Genomic DNA, 21742 nt, shown 5'->3' with positions numbered 1-21742 from the left:
TATAAAGGAAAAATCTACATCACTGAAATAATTAAACACTATAAGTAACAATCCACAAATATGCTGCACAAATGCAATAAAAGATGAACCACTGTACTATTACGTACTTTGTATTGACATTTGACAACATATTATTTAAACGATGAAATATTGACAATTTATAGTACATTTTCGATCTATTTCCGTTTCTTCTTTAGCTTCGCGGAAAGCACAAAGCTATTTCGTCAGAACCAATCATTACTGACGTACAATGGTCACATGATTAGCGGCCATTTTGTTACCGGCAAATCCACGCTTTCTACCCGGTGAGTAGAGACACGCTAAAAAATCTTATATCAACGCGTATAACTAAGTGAATAGTCGGTGTCACCAGCCTTGTACTAACATTTCATCTTTCTAATCCTTTTTGCAGGCAAAAAATGTTTTCATCATTGATAGACTCGGTGAAAAAGAGCCCATTCGGTGGGCCTTTTCAAGCACACTGTGAAGCTAGCACCGAACCCACGTCCACAGATCTACAACCCTCAAGGATATCAGCTGCATCGACAACAGAAGGTTTGTATCTTTTAACAACTCAAAAAGAACAAATTCACACATATCTCCATGGAATGTAAATTTTACACGGCAGTAAGTACATCCACATGTCAATTATGGCCAATTTAGATTTTATTGCACAATAGTACAGGAACTACATGTATGTGTCACATGAAGCTACGTGCCGGTATCACATATGTAAATTTTCATCGAGGACTGTGAGAAAGGTCATTGGCATAAAATTGCTTTGTATTTGAAATGTGGAATCGTTACGTAAATTACTAGTATCACGTCTGGAACTACAATGTACAAACCAGATTTTCCGGGTGGTGGCGGGGATATAATATCCAGTCTAAATTCTAATGTCAGAAAAAACGACCGTCCATGACCACACGACAACATTAACAATATAACAATTAACATCACTGGCTAACTCTTTCCTTATCATGTAAATGCTAAAGTCTGATAACAAATGAGTTGTAATAGCAATTTATTGACCGTTTACCAGAGTAGAGATGTGTACATGGCAAAAAGGTGAAAGTACATAACTCCAGTAGGTAATCAATACAAGTACACTTGTTGAAGGTCATAACTTCATACTACTAGTAAGTTATACATGTATTTATCAATAATATCTGAAAGAATAGATGTGACACTTATGATAACAACGGGTTAGGAAAATCATGAGCATTGAATTTCAGTTGTGGTGGTGAATGTAATGTGTGATGTGACAATTCCTTGAGTTAGGTAGGCCTATAAAAAAATAATTGTTTGGTTCCGGTTACCCGACCCCACCTAACTTTTCATTGCCGACCCTAAACTTTTTTTTTTTTTTTTTTACATATTTGAGAAAAAAATGATAAAATGACATAAATTGTGAAGTCTCACGAGAAATAGTGGATGCGGAAACTGACATCAACTTAAAAGACAAAATAAAACTGTTCTTCCAATCTGTAATGGCTGTACATCTGATAGGAAGAAATAAACAACACAGAGACTATTTGGCAAACAATAGAAAACTGAAATAAACACTCACACTTTAAAAAAAAAACATAATAAAATAAAATAAAAAAATCTACCTACACCACCTACAAATGATGTGGTATTCTTTTACTACTGACAATCAGCTGACCTAAATATAATATACATTATAGTACAATGTATGTTGGAACATTTCCAAACCTCACTGATCATTAATTAACTAACAAGTAGTTAGACTAACTGGGACATTGTTTTGATACCAACCTGGACCAGAGACACTGTTAATGCTAACTAAGCATAAATTTGCAAGTGGGACAAAATGTTTTATTTGTACTATCAAGTCTCCAAGGATAGATAATACAGTATATTGAAATAATTACATAAAAACCAAAGTTATAAGTTTTAGTTACACTCTTCATGAACGGACATGAATCTCTACTGACCAGTGACTCCTTCCACCAGATTCTTTTTTTAAACCAGGTATCATAAGTGAAAGGGGTAGATGTATGGTATATGTATATTGTACAGAGTAGCTAGTCTTAGGTCCTTTCTTATTGAGTTCATCAAAGTGTTTTATGATATTTGCAATATATACAATATTGTGCAGTATATAAAAGAAATCAATTGTTTTTATTGCAAGTTCAAATAATTTTTGGTGATAAATAAGTAAATGGTTTAGGAGTAACGAAAAAATACAAATGTAGGATCTCCTAGAATAATTAGTTTTGCTTTAAAAGTTTGTGGTGTCTCTAGTGAATTAGAGAATTATTTGTCTTTCCTGAGAATTTTAGATATCAGTTCAATGTTTGTGTCTAGTTTGTAGTGATTATGAATGCCCTAGTAAGGGGATAACTTTCAACATAAAGGGTCAAATGATCGACTAGCAATTTTGATTTTGAAATGATGATGAATTTCTAAGGAACTTGGAAGATACATTGTAAAATATCAAAACTCGTGTTTGCAGATTCTCAAGCAGAAAATTATTTATGTTACATGTACAATGAATTGGATGGAAGGTTAAGATGACTGCCACATCTGAAGGGCTAATTGTCCAAAAAAAAAAATCACCCAGAGATCCAACATTAATCAAGATACTTGTTACATATTGTGTGATAAAATTTGGACATTAATGGTTTTCATATGTACAGTGAATGAATGTTTCTGATTGTGAATTGATATTTTGTGTTGACCATCAAAGTTGAATACAGACATGAGCACTCCCAACTCAGAGCTCTGCTTTGGTGCTTAGTGCTCTTGAAAAAGTTTAAAGTTATTTTCAAGATGGGTCTAGACTGAAAGCATGTGGATTCATAACATTTAGCAAACAAGTAAAGTACACAGAGGTTGACCTTTTTTGGAAGGATCTGTATGTTGTATAGTCTATAGAGTTCAATTATGGGGAATCTCTTCCTTGTTTTATGTCGGACCATTCCTGAAACAACCCAAAAGTGAAGTTGAGATACTTGAGATTGACTTATTAGTTATACAGCCACCCACTCAGATTTTGGTTTGCTCATTGAAAATCAGGTCCATCATATTCATAATCAAGGACTTCAGACAGTTACTTCAGTATATCACATCTTTTGTACCATGCAAATGCCCTTGTCTTCTCAGTTGACCTCCTCTTGATGAACTTTCACCTTTTTGCGATTGATAGGTGTAACATCAGTGTGACCTTTTTGACTCCTTGTCTACCCTAGGTACAAATAGACTACCCCGGTAATAATATATTGGCCAACATTCCACTCAGAGATTCAAAGTTAATAGGGATGCTTGTAGCATTTTCATAAATTTTTGCTGTTATTTCATTCTCACATTTAATCTCATCCTGAGAATACATATTATATATGAATGTTTCGATATATCTTATTGCAAATAATGAATATGCCATTTCCCTAATGTTCATTTTTTATGTAAGAAGTCTTTAGTTAAAAGTAGCTTTATGGTCCTCTGATACAAACTATGAAATTACACATGTATCAAATGAGCATGTACAACACACATCTTGTTTAGTGCTCTCTTCTAAAGCACTTTACAATTATTACCCCTGGCTCCGATCAGAATGGCACATGTCTCTAGGATTTATTGGTAGTGAAGTAATTTTAATAATAGCTGATAACAGTAATCATAAAAGGCAAAGTTTAGAATGAGTGGTGCTCACCATGGTATGTTATGTAATATGGGTATGACGAGGCTTTTGCTACTTAGTACTTGCCAACTTTACTGTAGTAACTGTAGAAGTTCCACTCCATCTGAGTCCTCTGCTAGAAACTCTGTTTGCGAACCCTGTAAGACAACAAAAAAAGGCAGTAACACAAAATAAAATATAAAAAAGAAAGTATTGCAAATAAAAACAAGGCTACAATGATTGCAGCTATTGCCCACCATCATAGCATACTTGATATGTCGGTTATGTCATACTGTAGTCAGTACACCACAACCCGATTATGAGTAGTGTTCAACAGGCATCATTGACAGCTGCAAATACCACAAATTTCATGTGAAACTGTTATGTGAATACAATTCCACCAGTATTTCTCTAATCTCTTCTGCCAAATCAGTAAATACCCAGGACAAAACTTTTGCTTTCACTATTACAGATGGAAAGCCAAGTTCACAGAACAATAGAATGTGGATAATACATTTCATTCATTTGTTGGCATCGGAAATTTATGATACCATTGACTAATAATATGTTGTTTTTGTTTTTGTTTACAGAAGTAAGCTGTGAATTCGGAAGTGCCAAATACTATGCATTGTGTGGTTTTGGTGGTGTCTTAAGTTGTGGTATCACCCATACAGCTGTTGTACCCTTGGATTTAGTCAAATGTAGAATTCAGGTGAGATAGGATTTTATGAACAACTGCTAAACTGAAAATGAAAAGAAGCATTTTCACACTCTAATCTCACACTCTGTAATCAATTAAAAAGAACCAATGTACATGTGACAAGAGAGAAGTGTTGAATGTACATGAATAAACACACCTGTCACATGCCATTATGATTTTAACTGAGCAAACTCTTGTTGTCTTTCCAAATGCTTGCCATCTTAAACATGTTGACATTTGAATAACTGTTGTTTTTCCCTGTTTGTGTAGGTCGATCCAGCCAAATATGGTAATATCATCAATGGTTTTAAGGTGACAGTCAGAGAGGAGAACTTCCGTGCCCTTGGTAAAGGATGGGCCCCTACAGCTATTGGTTATTCAATGCAAGGACTGTGCAAATTTGGGTTTTATGAAGTCTTTAAAATACTCTACAGTGGTATTATAGGTGAGGTAAGTATACCGAGACTTCATTTCTGCCAATATCTCTTAACCCTTTAATAACTTGGTTTCTGTAACTTTATGTAATTAGCTACAATTTTAATGTACAATTGACTAAAGAATGTCTAAAAATAAATATAGTCAGAAATAATTTCAGTTTGTTCTTCAAACCATTTCTGTAGAAGACACCCACAAATGTAAGGTTAACCCTATACATATTCACTATATCAATCACTGTCGTGTTATTGTATGCCCACTAACATGATGCTACCATGCACGACTGGTGTTGTAGTTAAGTATCCTCAAAATAAATAAATGAATACAATAAAAATAACAGCATAAAGGTCTGAAACTCTCCTCTGAAATAATGAAAAATTGCATCAGTTGCCAGTGCAACACTTCAAAACACCAAACTTGATAATACCGTAAATGAATGCATTACTGTGTTCCTTTGGTTTGAGGTTGTGGAACGGCTTTACCACCCATCTACTTGAAAAGAAACAAGAAGATATATGCAGAAACGAACCAAATTCATATCAATCTCTTGTAGTCCTTTCCCCACAGTTGTTACAAACAACCAGATTTCGAAAAGTTTCACTTTTACTGTGTACTAAACGTCTGGTAAAACTACTACATTGACAAGATGTATACCTCAACATTACAAGGTGTCTGATACTGTATCATAGTTATTCTAAATTTATTTATGAATCGTTGTAGGTATTACATAAACATTGGTGTAACTTTAAACTATTTATTAACTTTAATATCATTTCTCATTTCTATCATCAGGAAATGAGTTACTCATGGCGTACATCACTCTATCTGGCAGCAAGTGCCAGTGCTGAATTCTTTGCTGATATTGCATTGGCTCCCATGGAAGCCTGCAAAGTTCGTATGCAAACACAGCCTGGGTGGGCTAGCACTCTCCGTGTTGGCTTTCCTAAATTGTATGCCGAGGAAGGCATTAGAGGGTAAGTTACTGATAACATTATTTACAACATGGTGTGTCATTAATTTAACTTTGAAACTTTGCACTATGGATGATCACTGCTGTTTATGCACCATTGTAACACTTCACAATTGTAAATACAACGTGTGTCTTGTTATAGGTATTCAACATGTTGCTTGTAAAGTCATTCGCTCAAATCATCCAAGTTTCTGATATTACATGCACCTAGTGCTCCTTCAATTATGCTTTAATATGTAACTGACATTAGAATGAACTAAATCAAGTTTTTGTGGTCTTCAAAGTAGATTCAGAGCTCTGTGATTAACTGACCATTGTTGTGTTGGCATGTTTTTTGATACTATCTAATAATGGGATACCATAATCACTTTTAAAGAACCAGCCCACTTTAGATCTTTTGTGCCGTCACTGAATGGTCAAAAAAAGATAATTTGCAATGCTCTTCAAAAGAGGAATATTCAAATTATTGATAACACGTTTGTGTATTAATTCTGACCATCTGTAGTTTCTACAAGGGTCTCCCTCCATTGTGGTTGAGACAGATCCCATACACCATGATGAAGTTCTCCTGCTTTGAGAGGACTGTTGAATTGTTATACAAAAAAGTTGTGCCCAAACCAAGAAGTGAGTGCAGCAAGGGAGAACAGCTGGCTGTTACGTTTGCTGCTGGTTACATTGGTAAGTGTACAAACTATACATTTAACACATGCTTGAACCTGACGTCATAGTTGTGGGTGTAACAACTACATTTTTTATATGGTGTCCTTCAATTTTCATCATAGAGCACACACAGCAGCAAAACAATTTTGATAACAACAGTTATGGCAAAGTTGAGGTAAATTGAAAGTCAGTCTCCCCAGTCACATATGTTGAAAGTGGGGATATATACAAATCATGGTATCACACTACAACTTGAATGTATGGATAGTAGAGTGAATCAATACCCTAGTAAGTTGTTAGCATTTATATGTTTTGAGTAATTACTATGGTAAAACTGATTAAACCCAGTGAGATTCAAAACTAGTTAGAAAACATTCAAGCTGTATTTGTACTAATTTACTCCAAATATACTAGGGTACTTGTACTGTTAGTCTGTGCCATGCCATCACCTATATCAGCATAGTGATTTGACAAGACTTGTGATATGCACATAGCTGAACAACACAACACATCTTACAGTTCAAACAGTTGGACTGATGCTAGCTTTTTTCAACAGACCAAGTATCTTACAGTCAGAGAAATCTACAAGTGCAGACTACTAGTGTCACTCTGTGATTAAAATTAAAACATATGAACTTTATGCTTACATCTTAATCTAAGATATTACTTGTTGTTTTTAATAGCTGGTGTATTCTGTGCTGTTGTATCCCATCCTGCTGATACTGTGGTATCTAAATTGAACCAGAGTCCTGGTAGCTCTGCAATAGGTGTGGCCAAGGATCTCGGAATGGCTGGTAAGTTACCCACCCATACACAGTTGTGTATGGTTTACTTGTTTGTAGTCCTTGTTTTCTATATGGAATTATGAAGTAATTTCTTAGTTGTTAAAATGTAAATTGGATGCCAGATGTAAATCAAACACACTTCCTTAGATCCACTTCTGGGCTGACACTTTGTCATCCAGCAACACTGCCATGTTGTATCATCAGAAGTGCTTGAGTCATTGGTGTGTGACAGAAATATACCTCCATTGTTAGCCATATGTACTCCCAATGCTGACAGACCTTATCACTGGTACAGTGTTTACCTTTGACATGGCTTCTGTACTCGTGCTCGGGTGTCAAGCTGGTGATGGGGACAGATATACTCCTCCCCATACTACATTGATGATGTAAGCTTTTCACGTACTTGCAGTCAAACAAAACATACTTAGAGGACATGGTGACACTTCTTTGGGATCAAGGCCTCCAATATGTACCTATACAATCACACAAAAAGGGAAATAGAGTTACAGAATACAAACTGGGGTGAAGGCCATGCTGTTCAACAAAAGCTTGACTGACAAGTCTTTACTGTCTTTCACCAGGTTTATGGAAGGGTCTGTTCCCCCGTATTATCATGATTGGTACTCTGACAGCCCTACAATGGTTCATCTATGATTCCGTCAAGGTATACTTCCGTATGCCACGGCCACCACCACCAGAGATGCCAGAAAGCTTGAAGAGGAAGCTGGAAGCTAAACAATAAATCCCAGGAACCACGACAAGAAGGGTTGAGAAATGTGTGTGTGTCCTGTGAGGTTTTAAGATGACATAAATAAAAACATCATTTTAAGCATTAATTTGTACTGTATGCTGTGTGTTTGAAAATACAGGCTTAGGGTAAAGAAGACCTTAAAAGGACTAAGTTTTTGTATCTGAGAAAATTGCCCCCTCTTGAAAGATAAAAAACATAACATTAAAAGTGTAAATAAAAAGGCTTTATGGTTTGACAACACTTATCTAATACATTAACTACAGAATAGCCCTGGGATTTTGGCCATCGTTGATTTGTTGTTTGAAAACATAGTGAATGTATAAAAATTGTGGAAGAAAACCAAATCTGAGGTGCTTATACTTAGAAGAGATGCTTTTTAAGACAGAATGAACACTTTAAGTTATGTAGATCTCAGGGCATGCAGTATCATGTGTGAACCAAATTATATAAATAGACCTTTCCAATTGTTTGTTGATTGTCACAAATAATCTGCTGTGTATGTATTTATGTCCCAATAAAGTTAAACTGATAATGAATAAACTAAACTGGAAGATTTCTTGTAGAAATGCTGGTCGTTGTCTGTTGTCATGTATTACACTGAAAGACTTGTTAAGATAGATCAGAGACCCTCCACACCTAGGTGGAGGAGGGTCTATGATTAGATCGTCAAAGATGGATGAATATCCAGTTTTGATAATTGTAAACTGTCTTGTCACTATTCTTTCAGTTGTACACTTTTGCTTGATGGGTTGGAACATACATGAATATTTATTAGATGAACAACCTGAAGGAAATAAGCACTTGCGAGTCATGAATATTCAATTTTCATCTACTCCAAATTCCTGTACCACAGAAATAAGAACGACAGTTTATTTTAAGTGTTTTTGGCAACAAATAAAATAGAAAATTTATGTGCTATGATATAACATGACTCCAACCTAAAGTTTATTTTCGAAAATACCTTTATTTCCTGGAGTGGCATTCCACTGACGTGTACTGCATTAGGTGTAGGCTGGGTGCTTGAAAACCAGTGGCAGCTTTGCTTTGCTCTTTCTGTAAAATATGGGAGATTAACACACAAGTCGCTTATATCTATCTATCTATATAAGACGTTTATATCTATCTATATAAATGTAACTCTCGGTATGACCGAACTGAGAAAAATCTGAAGAGATTTGTATGGTCTTTTTTATTTACAATAGAATTAAATACAGTCATCTGCGGAAGCTATACACAAAAGGAAGTGTGTTTGTTTTTAGCTTCCGTATGGGGCTGATGTCGTGATATCTGTGTGTTCAGAAATTTTGTTCCACTGATATCTCAAAGAGTACCGAAGAAATGTTCTACTATGTGGCATTGTCAGGCTGTAACTTAGCGCTGATTAGTTTTTTTTTTTGTGGGAGTGGCTTGCATAATAAATAATTTTATAAATGGGGGCTATACATGCTGAACGGCTGCACCAAATTCAATGAAACTTGCTACAACTACGGATAATACAAAGATATACGGGAGCATTTTCAGTTCATCTCTGATTTACGAATGTAAAACAAAGACAAAATAACCTCATGCGGACAACAAAGAATTTACCTTAAATTCATTTTACATTTTACGCAGAAAAAACGTCACTACATTTTTGTTTCATAGGATTATATGCCAAAAGAGTGGACATTTCAACTGTGTTATGGACACACTTTTGAATGTCATGCCCATGACCAATTTTTGATAGAACATGGAAAGGCTAACATTTTCTAAGAGAAACTAGTAAATTTAATTCATATTTAAAATGTGTACAAGAGAAAAACATCACCATTACAATAATATTTTGGTCTAATTTTACACATTTTCGTGAGATTTTTGTGCGAAAGGTGTAAAACTTTTAGAATGGGCAAGGGATCACAATGCTGAATGCCAAGACCACTTTGGCAGAATTCTTTTCTAACATTGAACAAGAAAATGCAGAGGAAATGGGTTTATTTTTGTACATATGTTCATAAAGGGAACACTAATATTACATGTTTATTCAGATTTTCAACGATTTCATGAGGTTTTAGTTGAATGGGGTGAAGAGTCACAATTTTGGTTCCCCCACCACCCTTACAAAGTTCTAATACTCTTGCACAACTTTAGTTGCCGTCTTTGATAGTGTATGAGTAACACCCGGGCGTATTATGTACGTAGTATGAATGAGGATGTTAACGTTTTGGCCGTTGGAGGCGCTAACGTCTAGACGTCTCAAAGTATGTTTCACCTTTTAGGTTGAATACTTTAGCCACACGGTACATATGCCCTGCTAAACGTTCAGCGCCGGCCAGATGCGAATCGTATATACATATTTTGAAGACGACTGTTGAGACATTTATTATGCACAAAATTGGTAGGCATCTTTGTCGACCCCTAGCTTGTTTACATACCGTAAATGGGCAAATCGACCTCATGATTTGGAAAAATTCGTAAACGGAAAACGGACCCATGTTTACAGTAAAGGATTTCTTTTGCGAAAAGGTGGTTATATTTGTGTGGCACATTCCCGTTCACCTGCTATGAAAGTACTCCCCACCCCACCCCAACTTCCTCAGATTGGATATCACCATTGTAGTAAAGGGAGAGTTAAAGCCACGATAGTGTACTGAATATCGTAACTTTCCCTTGTTGATTATTACTTAACATTTGTTAGTCTTTACACACACACACGCGCATATATATATATATATATATATATATATATATATATATATATATATATATATATATATATATATATATATATATATATATATATATATATATATATATATAATGTATACAGTGTATTTATTTCTGACAGGCGCATGTAGTTTTCCTCTTTTTCAGTGAATAAGTCATTATAATCCCATAGTCGTATTTAATTCAATGAGAATGAATCTCAGTACTAGCTCTCACTCTCAAATTACATGAAAAATGATAGAATACCTTGGAAAAATTACTTTTGCATCATTTACTACATTCTTCATTATTGAAAGCATATGTCCTGGTAGGTTTTCAACAGTTATGGTTTTCTACTTTCTATACTTTCAGTCTGCATGGATAGATATAATCAGATTTCATCAGTATTGATCACTCAGTGAAGTTAGAAGTACCCATTAATAGGTACTAGTAGAATGACAATTGTGCTCACAATAAAATTTAAAACACCCACATATCATTTTTATAGCTGGATAAGACGGGTACGAGTTTGTGGATTCGTCACAACACTCAGACACAGTGCACGGTGAATGTGAAGTGATATCATTCGTTCCTAGATCTAGATAGCACACATATCTGTAAACGGATTGTTAAATTTCGGTAAGTGAATACATGACTTTGTTCCCTTATACGGTGTCCACCACGATTTCACTTCATTTCTATATCGAGATTAATTAATATCTTCAAAATATTGGGGACTTTGATAAATTAAGGGGTCTTATATTAATTTTATTGTTTTTAATGTGAATTTTTAACATAATGTTATTTATCTGTCCCGAAAGTATACAGACTTATACCTCAAATCAGAAACAGAAATGTGTATAGTGGCCAATTTGATGTATTATAGTAGACAACGTTTGAATATATCTTCCCTTTCTCGGTGACATATTTTAGAACATCTCAATTTCAAATAACTTTAAATTTATTCTTCTTGTTTATAAACCAATAATTTCCAATAGTAGCGCTACACATTCGTGTATTACAAAACAAATGTCGAGTATTTAAACGTCTATACGTATATACCTTAGGGACGATCGCACAATGTCACACAAGCTCAATAAGCGAACTTCGTTCTGGGGGGGGGGGGGGCGTTAATGCGATTGCTGAACTTCATTTTCGCACTGCTAACCACTGAAAACGTTCACTCCTTCAATGATAACAACTTTACTACTGAGATGTTGATAAGCTGATATAAAAATTACTTCTATAAATGTGAGATATGGTGTCGGTTTCTGATAGTGTTTACAATCATGTTTTTACATTATATCGATCGTAGTGGTGTAACCTCCACAGTTTCCACCATGGTTTACACCGCATTTGTGAATGTTCGTTTAGGGCGGGGGTGCGGGGGTGTGACTTAAACGAACAATGTTCGTTTGTTGAGCTTGTGCGACATTGTGCGGTCGGTCGTCCCTTAGTTATAAATTGATGTAACAAGCTGTGAGTTTGAATTGAAGGTATGAATGACTGCATCGTTGTAAACCACAGCTCTGTTTACGACACCAGCCAAGACGTACTGCCACATGTTTCGCTACTCAAAACGACTTCATGAATTAGAGTCACTTGTATCTGTAAATTTGTTGTCGAGTTCTTCGATTCATACCAATATGTATGAATAAAATACATTCAACTGAATACGAAAAAACTGTTATCGTAATACACAGCCATACAAAGAATGATAGGTTCACTGTAGGCAACATGATGTTAATTATACCATTTTTTTAATTTGACACCTTTCAATAGGATACCATGATGTACATTGTGTTCCTAGTTTTACTGACCCTACAAAGTGACATTCTATGGCAATACTGCAGTGCCACCAAGTTACCGGATCCTGGTGGTGAGTTAATTCAAGTACCTTTACTCAAATTGTAACTGCATTGTAATATAGATATATATCACCCGAGTCTTACAAAATTTCTCCTGGGAGGAATTTACACCAATTGATATTCACCTGAAATGCACAAATATCTTTTAAAAACATCAACAATTACAAAAACAGAAAAGAAACCCACAGAATCGTTAAACTCTTTAAAAAAAACCATCTGAACTGGATGAGATATAACTGTGTTATAGAGCTGATTGTCAGAGACATTTTCACCTTTATAGTTATTACTCCCCTTACACTTGTCTGTGCTTCATATCTTTCTGACCACAGCTGACGCAGCGAATGGAAAATCTGATCCCAAGAACCTACGTATCGACACTGCCAATTTCCTAAAATATAGACAGGCGATGAATGCATACAGAGAACCGTTCGGCTTCCCCGGCACAGAAGAATGATTAACATGACCATGTATGCTTTATATACGCGATGAAAGCCAAGATGAAACCAGATATTCGATACTTATGTAATTTAACTCGTCTATAATAAGTCCCTCATGCTTTGTGTAGTTTGACTTCAACTTTTTAATATTACAGTCTTCCGATTTCAATGATTTGACACTGTTCGTGGTATTTTATATGAATTAAAACTTTTATCGTTCAATAGGAATTAAAGCTTTTATCATTTCTTGATATTTTTGTATTATATGTAAAATTCTACAACAAAGGTATGCTCTACACACAGTGACATCTTTAGGATATAACCATAACAGAGAACGAGTGCACGTGGATATTGATGACATACGAACAGTTCGGAAGAATATCGGGTTGGTTTAAAGAACCCTTTCTCTGAAAAGGTATACCCTACAGTTAAGACCAGTATAGAGTTATGAGCTTACACACACACACACACACACACACACACACACACACACACACACACACACATATATATATATACTCACCCCCCCCCCACACACACACATACATACATACATACATACACGCACGCACGCACGCACGCACGCGATTGTTTCGTTCATCAACTCTGTTATCTCTCGTATGATGTTAGCCAAAGCGAAGCGTACGTTCATGTTAAATGCAAGTCTACACAATTTTGTCAGTGAATGGAAATTGTGAATTTAACATCGACTTAAAAGCATGCGATCGATGAATCAGTGAGAGGTTCAGTGGACACTGGGCACTCACCGGTACTAGTACGCTCTAGGTCGAAAAAAAATATACTTTTCACTAAACATATGCATGCAACATTGTACAATTAATCGATATTATACCTGTCAGTGAAATACTGCTTTGGCCAAAGAGCTAATTCAATCCACAGGGACATGTAATCTTGCTTGAATAAGAGGATTCATAAGAACGAAACTGGATACGAATAATGTTGCTAGGAATGAGTGCACGATGTAGTTTTTAAACCTGTCTATCTTGAAGGGGAAATATGGTAAAGAATTACTGATAATCCTGGAGGAATACTCAGATTTGAAATATTAAAAGTACACCTGGGGACATGAAAGGGACATACCCTTCCAGCGTATTGTCATCTAAAGGGAGGATGGGGATATCAGATGATGATGATTATATATATATATATATATAGGTGTTTTTAAAATGGGTCTAAAATGGACCATCTAGCTTTGGCCCAAAGCAATCCATTATGCAACGCGGTCGTCAAAACTTAGAATTTTGCATTTAGCACCCGGGCCGCACACCTCTGCCATACGAATTGGTGAATACGCCCCCTCCCCCTCCCCAACTGAGTTCTATCTATGGTAGTCACCCTCCCCCAATTTTCCCCGCCAGAGGGGTTGGGATTCTTGGGTACTGTAAAAAAAAAATTGTATAGTTGGATCCATTGATGATAGATGGGTTTTATTTTTTTTCTGAAGTTGTTAGTTGTAGCCTGGCTTTTGCCATAATTCCAATTATAGTTTATTGACCCATATACGTGATATACCACATCCACCATAATATAGTACGACACGTAACATACTACATCAGACATAGTTCGAAACGTGACATGCCATATCCGCCATAGTACGTGTTTGCAAATAAACGTTTGGCAGATGATCAGTGTTTCAGTAATGAAGTTGGAATAGGCTCTAGAACTGATTAGTTGACATTTGCTGAATTTAGAGTCAGTACTTCTATCTTGCGCTTACAAATTGTTCTTTAAATGTCTCAATCTACAGTTTAGTATTTTTCAGTGATGCCTGAAAGACTGAATACCAAACCCATAGCAAAGTGATCATTGTTTGGGAGCCTTCAGTAATTACGGGGGGGGGGGGAATCTTATCTTGGAGGAGGGCCATATTCTAGAAAATTGGATAAGGGGAGGGTCGCATTTTACTTTGATTTTTTGTGATTTTGGCATCCCATCGCTACAATATCAGTTCGGGTTAGAGTTCGGGTTAGGTTTAGGTTTATTGTTATTGTTAGGGTTAGGTTTAAGGTTATTGTTATTGTTAGAGTTAGGGTTAAGGTTAGTTAGGGTTAAAGTTAGGCCGATTAAAGTTAGGGTTACGGTTAGCGTTAGGGTTGGGGTTGGGTTATATAGGGTTGGTGTTAGGGAATATATTAGGGATAATGTTGTGGAGATGTTGACCTCCCTAGCTCCTGATAACGTCGACAATGAACTCATCTGGTCTTTGGGAGTTACTAGGAATGTTCTGACTTTCATTTCTGCCAATGACATCCAAACACGAGTGTTGATTACACAGTGCCGATTTCACACCAATGTACTGTTGTTTGGAAATAACTTATGCCTTAACAAATGTCAACATGGTAGCAGCAGATTAAGTCCTTTAAATCATTGGTTCTGGGACGGTGCCCTTTTCCACGACAGCATTGAAACCACACTTTTGAAATATTTCAACGGGGGAGGGTTATGTTTTAGAGAAAGGAAATTGAGGGAGAGTCACATTTTACAATGACGGAGTCATGTACACAACAACCCGGGCCTGATTTCCCCTGGCTTTCCCTTTGTAAATACTGAAGTCTTCCTTAGCATAGAAGACTCGCCCCCACTCTAGTCAGGCGATTTTGTGAATGTTCAATATCTTTTGCATTAGGCTGTATATTTTCCAGAGGGGGCGGAGGTCTTTGTGAAAGCTCGAAAAGATAAAATGCACATACCCAAAATAAACTATACTACCAGTTATGTTATGTTATGTTGTGTTGTGTTGTGTTGTGTTGTGTTGTGTTGTGTTGTGTTGTGTTGTGTTGTGTTGTGTTGTGTTGTGCTGTGCTGTGCTGTGCTGTGCTGTGCTGTGCTGTGCTGTGCTGTGCTGTGTTGTGTTGTGTTGTGTTGTGTTGTGTTGTGTTGTGTTGTGTTGTGTTGTGTTGTGTTGTGTTGTGTTGTGTTGTGCTGTGTTGTGGTTATATATCAGTGTGGATACAAGACGAATATACGAGTATTTAAAGGATGACTGAATGCAAAGCATTATGTACATCGGGGAAGGAGGTATGGATACAAGACATACATGTATGTAAATCTGGTAATCATAAGGAGATGAGAATACAAGGCGTGCGACTATGGCGGGTAAGAAGGTATGGAGCTATGGTGCAAAAAGCAAGAAGACGTAAACTATGTAAATTGGTAAGGAAGTGTAGATACAAGACGTATGCATGTCGGGTTAGGTGTGGATACAAGACTTATGCACGTCGAATTAATTAGAAGCATGGCCAGTCATATATCGCCGTTGTAAAACGGCAAAAAGTAGCTGGTTACAGTGTGGCTCACGAAGATGCTGTCATAACATAGCATTGATGCTATGAGAGATGTACAATCATCAATAACGCTATATGGAATTAAGAAATAATAAATTCTCTACCCACTAACCCATCTCTGAGATAAGCATATAACAAGAACATATTTTTGCTCCTGATGTTATCCTTGTCAACGACCCACTCGCTGCATTATGTCTGGGGACCTGCAATCACTACTACATCTTCAGTGGTTTATCACGTTTTTTAATCTAAAACTGTTTACCAACTCGGTAGACTTGATAACTATACATCGAGCACAACACTACACGTAAAAGTCATCGGTTATAATCGCTAAGAATCGGGAAATTGATGTCACACTTAGCTAAACGTGCACTGTCGATACTTATTATGCTGCAGTAAATTTTCATCAATAAGGCAAATCTCTCGTGACGGCTGTTAATCTTAGTTTTCCAACGATTATATATACTGCTCTTGAGTACCGCTTATTCAGATGAGATGGCGTGTCACAGACGATGCATTTGGTTGTTGTATGGTTGACATTGGTTGAAGGAAATATTTTATTTAATTGAAACTGACCTCAATTGATTGGTGACAAAACTCCCGTCATAAAAGTCTTACGTTATGTGAAAATATGCAACACACATATAGAGGGTCACAGAATGTCACTGTTCAGAGACAATGAATCACTGTGTGGTTAACATAATATACGTGTACTTTCCATAAATGTAATAAAAACAGTAAATTGTTGTTACCACTGACGTGACTATGACAGCCCTTATACCGTCACTGAATTGCAGAGTACTTGATTTTTCAAGATGTCTGAAACTTATGGACCCGAAGTCGTGTTCGACGTCTCAAGAGAAAAGCAGCTTTTTTCCCAATAGATCCTTTCCGAATTACACACTTGACGGTGTTATTTATTGGCGTAGTATTAGAACACGCACATAAAATCGGAACTATGTTAGAATTCTTAATTAGTGCTTCATATGAACTATTTAAGCCATGCTAGCCAACTACAAGGATACTAGACATGCATGTATGTACATGTATTTACGGTTCGGTTGTGGGCGACGAGCTAGAACGAAAAATCTGTATTTGCTCGTTTCTGTAGCGAGCCGCGGTAGATCTAGATCGACCCATCGAGCAAGGTATGTGCAAAAATATTTCCTTAATTTCATTAGTGTATGCTCCAAAACTGCCACAAAATAGGCTACTGTACTTTCGTTGTACACAATTTCGTTAATCTCATAAATCTGTAACAATTTTGTCGATATGATAAAATAAGCTGTTCTAATATTATGTCTATTTTATGAGTGTAACTAGCTAGGTATTGTAGATAATTAATTGAATCTAAAATACATGCAGACTGTGTTAGTGTGGCAAGTTTGTCCACGGTTTTTGTTTGCTTTGTATTCCATTTCTCAGTGTTTGTATCTAGTACGTACTCTATATATGGGTTATCGGTGGCCGAGTGGTTAAACCACTAACTTGCCTCTTCCACTGCGGTCGAGGTTCGATTAAACTTACCACGCTGTAAGAAGGGTGTTGTTGTTCAGTTTGACTGTACCGAACAACGCAGGTTTTCCCCGGGTACTCCGGTTTCTTCCTGCATGAACATTGAAACCACGAGGGATGACTCTCACTGGATACTTAACGAAATATCCGGTATAAATAAAAGATTATTATTTCTCCCACTACGTGATATAGTTTGATAGTTTGTGTTAGTTTATGAATGTGTTTGTTGCCGTGATTTAGAAGATGTTATTGTTAAAGCGCACAAGCTGAGTTATTTGGGCGTAGTTTTTGCTGCATATTTAAAAGGTACTCGCAGTATTATACTAAATAAAGCACACTTGACTGAACTCAAACCTAATGTATGCCATAAACCTCTGCCATAAACGATCAATCCGTTGACATAATTTATCACGCATCATAAATTGTTCAGGTAATCCTATATGCAAATCGAGTGTTCTAACAGTGCTTGTTAGACAACCGTGATGTTCTAGAAGACATGCATTGATATTAACATTGCATTGGAATGATGTGGTTTTATTAAACTCTTTTCACTTGAATAAACATTTATCAACCCAGTTTGCGCTACTTTAATTAAGAATAATTATGTAAACAGTTACTCATGGTAAAATACATGTTCCTTTTATAGCCAAGTATCCCACATATACGTATCATTTTTTACACGCACCCGTGTACCATAATTGTAAGTTAAATGGAACCATATAGACATTGGCGAGCTCTCCACTGTCTCTAACTGTTATATCATGTATATAAACACAGTCAATTGCAATGTACAGTGGCGTCGACTGCATAGAAATAACGTTAACGAACACAAGGTACATCTGGGGTATGTATAGTGTGGTATTGATCATAACGAATTTGGGGATTTTTTTCGCAAGAAATAAGCAATTCATGATCAATGGTCAGTTTAGTGTGTTACTGGCGGCAATTGGTGTATATTCGAATTCCTGTGATGATTTCAAACTCTTCAATCTATCACTGACCACGTGCACTATAATTTGAAAGAGTCGCAATCCGACTTTATACGGTAATTATACAATACACAGTTTTATAATATACCTAGTGATAATACTGTGCCACGATTCGCTAGAATCAGTCACGTGATTGGAAAATAGAAATGACTATTTCCCAGGGGAAAAGTTCCATCAACTATTGACATGGTCACGTGACCACCGCTAGTTCACAGCTACAACAGGTCAAAATGGCAGCTTCTGACGATGTCGTCTGCCAACCTCAAGAGAAGAGGGCAAGATTTTCACTTCTGTCGGAACAAGAACTTCAACACCTTGTCGACAGCAAAGATTCACGTAACACAAAGCATGTCATTCACTACGCCACCAAGATTTTTACTTCGTTTTGTGAAGAAATTGGTACAAACATAACAGACGTGGAAAAGAACGCGCCCGATCGACGATCTGTGTATCACGCTGCGGAATTTCTATGGAGGGATTCGACAGAACAACGCACAGCTGTATTCGAGCAAGTCGATGATAACAATACGATATGGTTTACAACGATATTTTCTGAGACAGTGTGGCATCGACATAATAAACAGTGACATTTTCAAGCCTGCCAACGATGTGTTCTCTGCAATGCTTGTAAAATTGAAAGGTGAAGGAAAGGGTGCAACGAAACATAAAGAACCCATAATGGTACCAAAGACGACATGACAAAAATCATGTTGTCGTCTGCACTTGACAAGTCAACACCAATCGGGCTACAAAACAAGGTTTTCGTTGACATTATGATCTATCTCTGCAATCGTGGCCGTGAAAACCTACGTAACATGACGAAGTCACACTTTGTCGTCCAGAATGATTCAGCGGGCCTCAAATATGTGTCGATCTGTCAAGATATGCTGACGAAAAATCACCGCGGCTGTATAGACGACGGGGAAATGAGTCAAGGAGGGAGAATGTACGAGACTCCAGAAAACTCGCTATGTCCAGTTTGGTCTTTTGAATTGTATTTAAAGAAGCTGAACCCAAACTGTGAAGCTTTCTGGCAGCGGCCAAAACCAGCACTGAAAAGTCAAGATGACACTGTTTGGTATGACAACGTAGCAGTTGGTAAAAATGCGCTCGCCGACAAAATGAAGAAAATCTCTGTCGAGGCTAAAGTAAATGTTCTCGTACATATACCAACCACTGTTTGCGTGCTACCACTGTTACAACATTGGACGACAAAGGCTTCGAGGCACGGCACATCATGGGAGTTAGTGGTCACAAATCAGAGAGCAGTATCAGAAGTTATAGTAGAGTTGGCGAAGACAAAAAGAGAGAAATGAGCCGCACTCTTTCTAGTACTGTTCAAGGAAGTTCGTCAACAAACGAACAGCTACGAGGCGAACTAGAACAGCCACAGTTACCGCTAGTCCCGATGATGGCGTCGCCGGTGCAACGGATGTCAATTCTGAATGAACTGACTAATTCACCTCCACCGCCAGTGAATTTCGTAACTCAACAAGAAGTGAGCGGTAGTAAGAAAATAGTGAACTATAACTTTCATAACTGTGTCGTCAACATCCACAACAACTAGGCTATGGAAGCCAATACTGAGTTTGCAACGCAAATTTTGAATTACTTCACTTGTATTTCATAATGAATAATTAAATATTAAACGTGTTCAAATACTGCAACAACATACGCTGTAAGCATGATGTTTATGTTTATCATTATATTCGGGCTATATCAGCCATTCATGTTGAATAACTTTCATTGTATTTCATAATGTGTTGAAAGAATAAAAATTATTAAACTTGTTCAATAATGCAAACGTTTAAGCATGAGGTATATTATAAAACACATATTGCCTGGCCTATATTCGGGCTATAGCACCCGTTCATTACCCCCTCGTGACTGTGAGTTACCAGAATCACATGCTATTTCCCTCGGCCTTCGGCCTCGGGAAACAGCATGTGATTCTGGTAACTCACAGTCCCTCGGGTGTAATAAACGGGTGCTATAGCCCGAATATAGGACAGGCAATATGTGTTCAATATAATAGGATAGTATCTCCAAGTGATTATGTACCGGTGCTTTCTAAACCATGTACACAATCCCCGACTTTTCAATATTTGTCATTGACGTCTCAAAGAAAATCTTTCTCATTTTATTACGAAAACGGTATGTGATCAACAAGTTTGCAACGTTACTGTAACACTAGAGGGCGCTACGCAGCAGCCCTTAATCAAAGTCACTTGCTGGAAATATAATGGTGATCCGTCGAATGAAGTGCGACTTTACCAATTCGGTTGTAAGAAAAAGCCTGCAAAATAATGGAAAGTGTTTTCATTGTCGAGGTGTCGAGGTTTAGAAAAATCGTGTCCAAGGTTAAATATTAACTTTGAGGAAGACAGTTTGTTAACGGAATTCGAAATTGATATTTTTTTTTCTTCTACAGACTGCTTAGTTCAGTAATATAGACATCTTTAATTCTTGCAGAAAATAACCATTATAAGTAACAGAAGGGCAGTGAATTAGAAACTAACACCGAAACAATGACACTGACAAGTATACTAGTAACACATACAATTATGCAAATACTAATACTAATAATTACATGTACACTAGTACTTTTAAAACAAATTCTTCGATAACACAGTGCACGTACGTGGAGTGTGCACATGTCCAAGCACAGGAATGTGGAAGGTATACGTATATTAAAGGGGTCGCACCCGTCCCATATATGGTAGTAGGACATGATACGATTCACAGGTATTTCAGTTCACTGTACAGAGGCAACATCTGAACATCACCACCTGATATTTTCTAAAGTGTTACAGAATACGTGCCTTAAGGTTTGAAAGAATTTTTTAAGTAGATGTAAACCTAGATGCGTCGTACATTTGAAACCAAGCGATTGTAGTGCTCATGACAAAATGCAGCTTAACTTACATGAATTATAAGTTAACTAACGAGTGGTTCTCTGTATGACCTTAACATTAATTGAAATTACAACCCTGACTCGTTAC

General features: G+C 36.8%; 2 protein-coding genes, 1 long non-coding RNA gene and 1 other non-coding gene across 4 annotated transcripts in view; 3 read left to right on the top strand and 1 right to left on the bottom strand.

Moving 5' to 3' along the window:
- Window positions 1-196: 196 nt before the first annotated feature.
- Window positions 197-8510, top strand: LOC144448385 (solute carrier family 25 member 3-like). Its single transcript, XM_078138650.1, has 8 exons — window positions 197-305; window positions 413-555; window positions 4234-4355; window positions 4614-4793; window positions 5571-5752; window positions 6254-6426; window positions 7092-7202; window positions 7775-8510. The coding sequence occupies exons 1-8, from the start codon at window positions 259-261 to the stop codon at window positions 7933-7935; spliced, it is 1119 nt and encodes a 372-aa protein (XP_077994776.1). The 5' UTR covers window positions 197-258; the 3' UTR covers window positions 7936-8510.
- Window positions 7326-7550, top strand: LOC144443375 (small nucleolar RNA SNORA53). Its single transcript, XR_013481688.1, has one exon. It is a non-coding gene; the product is annotated as a small nucleolar RNA SNORA53 (small nucleolar RNA).
- Window positions 7628-21742, bottom strand: part of LOC144433094 (ER degradation-enhancing alpha-mannosidase-like protein 1) — a 387086-nt gene continuing 372971 nt past the window's right edge. Inside the window, exons 14-15 of the mRNA XM_078121406.1 lie at window positions 8906-8997; window positions 7628-7666 (exon numbers count right to left, since the gene is read on the bottom strand). Of these exons, the coding sequence (XP_077977532.1) occupies window positions 8908-8997 (90 nt within the window). The 3' untranslated portion in view covers window positions 7628-7666; window positions 8906-8907. The remainder of the gene's footprint in view (window positions 7667-8905; window positions 8998-21742) is intronic.
- LOC144436363 (uncharacterized) lies at window positions 11176-13088 on the top strand. Its single transcript, XR_013480955.1, has 3 exons — window positions 11176-11265; window positions 12409-12505; window positions 12824-13088. It is a non-coding gene; the product is annotated as an uncharacterized LOC144436363 (long non-coding RNA).

The sequence above is a fragment of the Glandiceps talaboti genome, chromosome 1, assembly GCF_964340395.1.
Source record: "Glandiceps talaboti chromosome 1, keGlaTala1.1, whole genome shotgun sequence".
NCBI lineage: Eukaryota > Metazoa > Hemichordata > Enteropneusta > Spengelidae > Glandiceps > Glandiceps talaboti.
Note: the sequence above shows the minus strand (reverse complement) of the source record. Positions and strands in the feature narration are given on the sequence as shown.

What these genes read in the sequence shown, in the direction of transcription:
- LOC144448385 (XM_078138650.1), top strand. Translation starts at nt 259, where the DNA reads ATGATTAGCGGCCATTTTGTTACCGGCAAATCCACGCTTTCTACCCG. An exon ending in AAATCCACGCTTTCTACCCG is followed by an intron (nt 306 to 412) that starts GTGAGTAGAGAC and finishes TCCTTTTTGCAG; the next exon opens with GCAAAAAATGTTTTCATCAT. An exon ending in TAGTCAAATGTAGAATTCAG is followed by an intron (nt 4,356 to 4,613) that starts GTGAGATAGGAT and finishes CTGTTTGTGTAG; the next exon opens with GTCGATCCAGCCAAATATGG.